The 9,297-nt window shown below is 38.0% G+C and overlaps 1 protein-coding gene across 1 annotated transcript; it reads right to left on the reverse strand.

The window, feature by feature from the left end:
* Positions 1-3,873: 3,873 nt before the first annotated feature.
* On the reverse strand, positions 3,874-9,093 carry LOC134727674 (uncharacterized). Its single transcript, XM_063592054.1, has one exon. It carries the CDS (start codon positions 9,091-9,093, stop codon positions 3,874-3,876), a length of 5,220 nt encoding a protein of 1,739 aa, XP_063448124.1.
* Between the last annotated feature and the right edge of the window lie 204 nt (positions 9,094-9,297).

Raw genomic sequence — 9,297 nt, forward strand, 5'->3', positions numbered from 1 at the left:
TAGACACCATAAGCATTTGTTTGAGCTATAATATACCTCAATGGCATGTCTGGGCGGTGCTGGGGGAAGATTTTCATTATAATTGATATTTGCCTTTATGTTGGTTTTCTTGGCTTTTATGATGGTTTTTCGTGTTTCCCGCTTAATGAGGCACCTATTTATGTTGGAAAACACATGTTAAAGTTAGCCAAGGCCTTTAAGGTAAAAATGACACCTTGTATAGACCAATGACATGCTTAGTTTTGTCTCTAGGGTGAAAGATCCAGGGTAGGTATGCTCAATATTGGCGTCTGGCGATTCAAATTGGGAGTAGGGGTCGATTAAATATTATTTTGGCTTACGTTCTCATATTTCAGTATAAATAAAGATCTAGGCATATAGTAAACACCCTTAGCATTAGTTTGAGCTATAATATACCTCAATGGCATGTCTGGGCGGTGCTGGGGGAAGATTTCACTATAATAGATATTTGCCTTTATGTTGGTTTTCTTGGCTTTTATGATGGTTTTTCGTGTTTTCCGCTTAATGATGCACCTAATTAAGTTGGAAGACACATGTTAAAGTTAGACAAGGCCTTTACGGTAAAAATGACACCTTGTATAGACCAATGATATGCTCAGTTTTGTCTCTATGGTGAAAAGATCCGGGGTAGGTATGGTCAATATTGGCGTCTGGCTATCCAAATTGGGAGTAGGGGTCGATTAAATATTGTCTTGGCTTACGTTCACATATTTCAGTAGCAATTAAGGTTCAGGCATGTAGTAGACACCCTAAGCATTTTTTTTATTTATTATATACCTCAATGGCATGTCTGGGCGGTGCTGGGGGAAGATTTTCACTATAATTGATTTTTGCCTTTATGATGGTTTTCTTGGCTTTTATGATGGTTTTACGTGTTTTCCGCTTAATGAGGCACCTAATTAAGTTGGAAGACACATGTTAAAGTTAGACAAGGCCTTTACGGTAAAAATGACACCTTGTATAGACCAATGATATGCTTAGATTTATCTCTAGGGTGAAAAGATCCGGGGTAGGTATGGTCAATATTGGCGTCTGGCGATCCAGATTGGGAGTAGGGGTCGACGAAATAATTTTTTGGCTTACGTTCACATATTTCAGTATAAATAAAATATCAGGCATGTAGTAGACACCCTAAACATCAGTTTGAGCTATAATAAACCTCAATGGCATTTCTGGGCGGTGCTGGGGGAGATTTTCATTGTAATTGATATTCGCCTTTATGTTAGTTTTCTTGGCTTTTATGATTGTTTTTCGTGTTTCCCGCTTAATGAGGCACCTATTTATGTTTGAAAACACATGTTAAAGTTAGCCAAGGCCTTTACGGTAAAAATGACACCTTGTATAGACCAATGACATGCTCAGTTTGGTCTCTAGGGTGAAAAGATCCGGGGTAGGTATGGTCAATATTGGCGTCTGGCTATCCAAATTGGGGGTAGGGGTCGATTAAATTTTGTTTGGGCTTACGTTCACATATTTCAGTATAAATAAAGATCTAGGCATATAGTAAACACCCTTAGCATTAGTTTGAGCTATAATATACATCAATGGCATGTCTGGGCGGTGCTGGGGGAAGATTTCACTATAATAGATATTTGCCTTTATGTTGGTTTTCTTGGCTTTTATGATGGTTTTTCGTGTTTTCCGCTTAATGATGCACCTAATTAAGTTGGAAGACACATGTTAAAGTTAGACAAGGCCTTTACGGTAAAAATGACACCTTGTATAGACCAATGATATGCTCAGTTTTGTCTCTATGGTGAAAAGATCCGGGGTAGGTATGGTCAATATTGGCGTCTGGCTATCCAAATTGGGAGTAGGGGTCGATTAAATATTGTCTTGGCTTACTTTCACATATTTCAGTAGCAATTAAGGTTCAGGCATGTAGTAGACACCCTAAGCATTTTTTTGAGCTATAATATACCTCAATGGCATGTCTGGGCGGTGCTGGGGGAAGATTTTCACTATAATTGATATTTGCCTTTATGATGGTTTTCTTGGCTTTTATGATGGTTTTACGTATTTTCCGCTTAATGAGGCACCTAATTAAGTTGGAAGACACATGTTAAAGTTAGACAAGGCCTTTACGGTAAAAATGACACCTTGTATAGACCAATGATATGCTTAGATTTGTCTCTAGGGTGAAAAGATCCGGGGTAGGTATGGTCAATATTGGCGTCTGGCGATCCAGATTGGGAGTAGGGGTCGACGAAATAATTTTTTGGCTTACGTTCACATATTTCAGTATAAATAAAAATTCAGGCATGTAGTAGACACCCTAAACATTAGTTTGAGCTATAATAAACCTCAATGGCATGTCTGGGCGGTGCTGGGGGAGATTTTCACTATAATTGATATTCGCCTTTATGTTAGTTTTCTTGGCTTTTATGATTGTTTTTCGTGTTTCCCGCTTAATGAGGCACCTATTTATGTTGAAAAACACATGTTAAAGTAAGATAGGACCTTTACGGTAAAAATGACACCTTGTATAGACCAATGACATGCTCAGTTTGGTCTCTAGGGTGAAAAGATCCGGGGTAGGTATGGTCAATATTTGCGTCTGGCTATCCACATTTGGAGTAGGGGTCGATGATATATTTTCTTGGATTACATTCACATATTTCAATATAAATAAAGATTCAGGCATGTAGTAGACACCCTAAGCATTAGTTTGAGCTATAATATACCTCAATGGCATGTCTGGGCGGTGCTGGGGAAAGATTTTCACTATAATTGATATTTGCCTTTATGTTGGTTTTCTTGGCTTTTATGATGGTTTTTCGTGTTTTCTGCTAATTGAGGCACCTATTTTTGTTGGAAAACACATGTTTAAGTTAGCTAAGGCCTTTACGGTAAAAATGACACCTTGTATAGACCAATGACATGCTCAGTTTGGTCGCTAGGGTGAAAAGATCCGGGGTAGGTATGGTCAATATTGGCGTCTGGCTATCCAAATAGAGGGGGGGTCGATTAAATATTTTCTTGGCTTACCTTCACATATTTCAGTATAAATTAAGGTTCAGGCATGTAGTAGACACCCTAAGCATTAGTTTGAGCTATAATATACATCAATGGCATGTCCGGGCGGTGCTGGGGGAAGATTTTCACTATAATTGATATTTGCCTTTATGTTGGTTTTCTTGGCTTTTATGATTGTTTTTCGTGTTTCCCGCTTAATGAGGCACCTATTTAGGTTGAAAAACACATGTTAAAGTTAGCCAAGTCCTTTACGGTAAAAATGACACCTTGTATAGACCAATGACATGCTCAGTTTGGTCTCTAGGGTGAAAAGATCCGGGGTAGGTATGCTTAATATTGGCGTCTGGCGATCCAAATTGGGAGTAGGGGTCGATTAGATATTATTTTGGCTTACGTTCACATATTTCAGTATGAATAAAGATTCAGACATGTAGTAGACACCCTAAGCATTAGTTTGAGCTTGTAGATTATTGCGTTGCGTTGTGTATTTGATCGTTAGTTATCTAAGGCGTTAAAGATAGAACTACGTCTGCCATTATACGTTTCTATTCAATACAACATAAAGTATAACAATTACGCGACGTCACAAAGATAGCGGCCGTACCGCAAAAAGGTTCGTTAATATTAGCGCAATTCTTAACATTCTGGGGCCGCAGAAAATGATATTTAACTTAAATTTGAAATACAATATGAAAAATTCGTAAATTGTAACATAAAATGAAATAAAATCATAGTTAAAGTCTCTCAATAGTTTTTTAACTGTTCCATCTGAATAATTTAACACTTTCACAAGTATATTTAATAACCGTAGTTAATTGAACAGTCTATACATCCACTAATTTCTCCAGGGCAGAAAGTTCTCCAGGGCAGAAAAGTTCATTCACTGTCATCATGTGTACTGCGTACTTCCAACGGATAGAGCTTCACAATCGGACGGTTGGTAATTCCTGTGTCGGTCTTGATAACAGCTGATCGAATGAGTCCATCCTTTCCACGAACTAAATCTTGTACAACTGCTAATTTCCACATTATTCGATTTGTGTCATTGTGTACTTGTACAATGTCACCTATTTGTATTGTTTGTTCGTTTCTCCCAGATGTACGGTGGAATTCACGGAGTGACGTCAGATATTCGTGTTTCCATCTTGAGCGAAAATGGTTTATTAGTTCATTATTTCTCTGTAGATTTTTATTCAGTTTCACGTGCAAGTCTTCTGAAGTAACACTGTCAATATTGTGTTCCGATTGGTTGTCAAGTCGACGACCATATAACAGGTGTGCTGGCGTCAGCGGTTCGGGATCTTTAATATCAGTAGAAATGTGAGTTATAGGACGATTATTTAGAGTTCCCTCGATTTCGATTACAATTGTATTCAACATTTCCGTAGTGACACATGACTTTCCTAGTATTGCTTTAATTGACTTTTTCGTGAGTCCAATTAGGCGTTCCCAAAAGCCTCCAAACCACGGTGCTCGGTTGGGTATGAATTTCCACTCAGTTCCTTGATCGGCAAGTTTTTCTTGTATTCGGTTGTCTTTGTTTGATCTTGTAATCTTTTCGGCGGCTGCCTTGAAGGTTGTTGCATTATCGGACAACATAATCCTTGGTGTAGATCTCCGAGCGACAAATCTTTTAAAAGCAAGTATGAAAGACTCCTCAGTTAAATCTGTGACTTTCACTATCTCCAAGTGTATAGCTCGTGTAGCGGCGCAAGTGAATAAACAAATATATGTTTTGCTTAATTCGTTGTGTTTTCCTTTTGTATACAAAGCTCCTGTGAAATCAACGCCGGTTACTGAAAAAGGATAATCGTAGTTGACTCGATCTTTAGGAAGCGGTGGCGGATCGGGTGCGCTGTAAGGCATTCCTGATATTTTAATGCATTGAACGCATTTACGAATTTGTGATTTTACGCACTGTCTTATTCTCGGTATCCAATATTTCTGTTGAATATATGCGATTGTACTGTTAAGTCCGGCATGTAAAGTCTTTGTGTGAGCATCCATTACGATTAAGGACGTAAGACTGTGGTGTGTTGGCAATAACAACGGATATTTAGTACTCTCCTTAACAGGTGCGTTTTGTATTCTCCCTGTACAACGTAGTAATCCGCTTTTGTCTGTATAAAGTTTAAGTTGTCGAACAAGTTGCACTTTTTTCTGTGAAGATGAATTCAAGCTTTCAATTTCATCCTTAAATGTTTGCTGTTGTGCTGTTACTATTAGAACTTCTAATGCTTTACATCGCTCCTCAACACTGATAAATCCGATTGTCCGTTTATCTCTTGAGTTCCGTAAATTCTGTATAAAGCGCAAGACGTATGCTGTTACTCTAATTGCTTTTTCTAAAGATCTGTATCGTTGTATATCTATACATGAAATTGTCTGTGTTGAAGCATTTGTACTTTCATCATCTGTATTTTCATCACTAACAGTTACCATCGTGCTGCAATCTTCAATTTTCCTCGTCCATGTCGGCCAATTTTCACGATTTAAAATCCATTGTGGACCGTTCATCCATAAGCAGTTGTTAAAAAGTTGTTTAGCGTAAATTCCGCGAGTTAAGTAATCAGCTGGATTGTCATCTGTTGGACAATAATTCCATTCAGCATTCTCTGTTAATTTTCGTATTTCTTTAAGTCGATTTTCTACGAACGGTTTTAAGATTTTTGACGATTTAATCCAACTCAAAACAATCTGACTATCGCTCCACATATACAAATGTTCTGTTGTTATGACTTTAAGAAGATGCGTTGCTAATCTGGCGCCGATAAGCGCGCCCATAAGTTCTAAACGTGGTAATGAAATCGGTTTTACGGGTACTACTCTGTTTTTAGCCATGACGATGACCGATGAATTTGCTGTAACTAAGTAAGCACAAGCTCCGTATGCTAACTGACTGGCGTCTGTGAAAATATGTAGTGACGTTTTCTCGTTTATAACTCCTTCCGTTAACATTCGTGGAAATACTATTTTGGTAGCCTCCTCGATATCTAAAGCTATTACCTGCCATTTACTTCTCAGTTCGTCGGACAAAAATTCATCCCAATCTAACTTTGCTTTCCATAAAGTCTGCATAAACAGCTTAGCTTTCACCGTAATTGGCGTGATTAATCCAAGGGGGTCGAAAATTCTAGACGATGTGCGCAAAACCTCGCGTTTTGTTATCATTCTGTCCTTTTCCATAAATTCAATCTGTTGAAATTTCAAATCATCGGATTCCCTATCCCATCTCATGCCTAAAATTTTGACTATGTCGTCATTGTCGCCAATCTTGTCTCGTCCTGCGACGTTCTGTAATTCTGTACTATTAGAGTTCCAAGACCGTAAGTTGAATCCTGCTTCTGACAATAATTTTCTTGACTCCGTGTAGAATTTCAAAAGTGATTGTTCATCTGTAAAACTGGTCAGAACGTTATCCACGTATAAGTTTCTCTGTAATTCAGTTGATGTAGTTGACGGATTGTCTCTAAAATGTTTCATTAGCGTGGCGCTTAACATGAATGGCGAACAGGTGGCGCCGAAAAGTACAACCTTAAACCGGTAAGTAATCAAACGGCTTTCTGTGTCCATGGGATTTTCTAACCAATAAAATCTTGTGACATCTCTGTCATCAACATCTAATTCAATATGCAAAAATGCTTTTTCAATATCTGCTGTAACTGCATATTTGTACATTCTAAAGCGTACTAATATCTCCGTCAAATCAGTCATAATTGGTGGATATGTTGCTAGGCAATCGTTAAGACAAGGGCTATTGTCGTTCGCTCTACAGCTACAGTTATATACTATGCGTATCGGGGTGGTGACTGAATCCTTTTTTACGGGATGATGCGGAATGTAATGAACCTTGTTTGTGCATGTACTTTCATCACATACCTTTTCAATGAATCCTCTTTGTTCTTGGTCTGTAATTATCTCACCATACTTTCGGAACATCTCGGGATCCTTCTTCAGTCGACGAATAACGCTTTCCGTTCTGCGTTTTGCGATGTCTTTATTTGTCGGTAGTTCTGGCGCATTCTCTCTCCATGGTAATTTCGCAATATACTTATCATTTTTCTTCGTAATAGAGGTTTGTAAGTAATTTTCAATTGATTCAGCTAGGTCTGGATCATTTTGTTCTTTAGCGTCAATTCCCAACGATTCAAGCTTCCAAAATTTTTCAAGATCGCACTCTTCTTGTTTGTGACATACTAGTATATTCATCATTGAGAAAGATGCATTGCTGGTTTGTGTAGGGACAGGACCGGAAAGTAAATATCCAATTTTCGAGCTAACTGCGGTTGGACCGTTTCCACGCACTATTTTGTCTTGAACTATGTCCCAGTAGAAATCACCTCCAATTAATAAGGATATTTCAAATTGCTCTCCATCCATGACTGGGTGTGCTAATTGTAGACCACGTAAATAAGAAAACTTCTGCGTAATTCCTATGTTGTGAGTTTGAAGTGGTGAAGCAATGGTTGGTACAATTAAAACTTTAATAGGGATTAATTCTCCTTCGGTAGACTTCAGATTAATTGTTGTTTTGTCAAGATTTCTCACCTTTTTTGTAGTACTTCCAAATGTAGCTATACTTAATGTTTCAGAACCTTCTTTTTTAATGTCCAATTTAGCTGCTAGTTCTTCTGTTATAAATGAGCGCTGAGCTCCCTCGTCAAAGAGTATTCTTGCATCTATACATGTATTCTTGTGAACGACTGGACTGAATGCGGTTTTTAGTAAAACAGTGGACCTTTCTTCGCTAGCGGTATACAACATAGAAGTTTCTGTGTCTACTTTACTTTGTGATTTTTCAGTTTCAATATGATGTTTATTTGAGTACGAGTTCTGTTTACATAATGAAGAGTGATGCTTCCGGTGGCAACACTTACACGTATTCTTAGATTTGCAATCGGCTATTTTATGCTTCCCTAAACAATTAAAGCATAATCTCTTTTCTTTTATAATGGCTACTCTTTTATCGTGATCTATGACATTTTTACATTCGTTTGGCCAGTGGTTTCCGTCACAATATGTGCATTGTTTCATCCGATTCGAGTTGAATGATTTGTCTGTTGTGTTTATCGGACGGGTTTTATCTGTAGTTACTCGTTTAACGCCTGTTATGAAATTTGCGCTAGGGGTTGCGGTTGAATACGTTTGGGTATAATCTCCGTATCCGGACTCTTGAATAGAAATCTCTTTACCTATCGCGTTTCTAAGCGATTGAATATTCCAACTGTCGCTCCCGTTTTCTCGTGTTATATTTTTTCGTACGTCATGTGGTATCTTCCCGAGAATTACTGGTATCAATAGCGATCCGTACATTTCCTGACATTGTCCAAGAGACTCTAGACCCCGTATGTAAGCTTCTGATTTGTCATGAAATGTTCTCAAACTTTCTAATGTATCATGTGGTGCGGGTATATCAAGAAGTGCTCTCATATATGCATTAATGATTTTATGCGGTTGCCCATAGCGGTTTCTCAATAATTCAATTGCTTTGTGATAGTTTGGATTTGTCATGGTCAATCCTGAAATTACGTTTGCAGCTTCAAATTGAAGCAATGAGTTCAAGTACGAAAATTTCTGAATGTCAGTTAATGTGTGATTGTGATGAATCGTGGTCTCGTATGAATCCCAGAAATATTGCCATTGTAGAATGTCTCCATTAAAATTGGGAAGAGATAGCTTTGGTAGGCGATGGTTATTACTTGAGGTAGAACTTGATTGAGATAATGGCTGACTTGTGTGAGTAAAGGGGTTTGTGTACGGAACAAACTCTGGTGCGTTTGAATCTAGTATCGAAGATGTTGCGTTTGTTACGGGCTTTAAGAACTTCTTAAATTTTCGAATTTTACCATCTAAATCTAAATAATACTCATCTGTTTCAAGAATTTCATTTGTAATATCTTCTGATTCGACTGCATTTAATATCTGTTCGTCTATTGAGGCTAACGTCTTCTTTTTCTTCTCAATTGCTTCGAGCAATGTTGATACTTCCTCCGTGTCTATTTGTGAATCTCCGATGGCTTCCTCCAGTTTTTTGAAAACTTTTGTTACTGCTGCTTTGTTCCCCGCTCTCAATGATTTTAATCGGCTGATGTCCATTCTCTCCGTTTGAAGTCACGGCACCAATTGTAGATTATTGCGTTGCGTTGTGTATTTGATCGTTAGTTATCTAAGGCGTTAAAGATAGAACTACGTTTGCCATTATACGTTTCTATTCAATACAACATAAAGTATAACAATTACGCGACGTCACAAAGATAGCGGCCGTACCGCAAAAAGGTTCGTTAATATTAGCGCAATTCT

This window comes from Mytilus trossulus, chromosome 8 (genome assembly GCF_036588685.1).
Source record: "Mytilus trossulus isolate FHL-02 chromosome 8, PNRI_Mtr1.1.1.hap1, whole genome shotgun sequence".
In the NCBI taxonomy this organism is placed as follows: domain Eukaryota; kingdom Metazoa; phylum Mollusca; class Bivalvia; order Mytilida; family Mytilidae; genus Mytilus; species Mytilus trossulus.

What these genes read in the sequence shown, in the direction of transcription:
- LOC134727674 (XM_063592054.1), bottom strand. Translation starts at nt 9,093, where the DNA reads ATGGACATCAGCCGATTAAAATCATTGAGAGCGGGGAACAAAGCAGCA.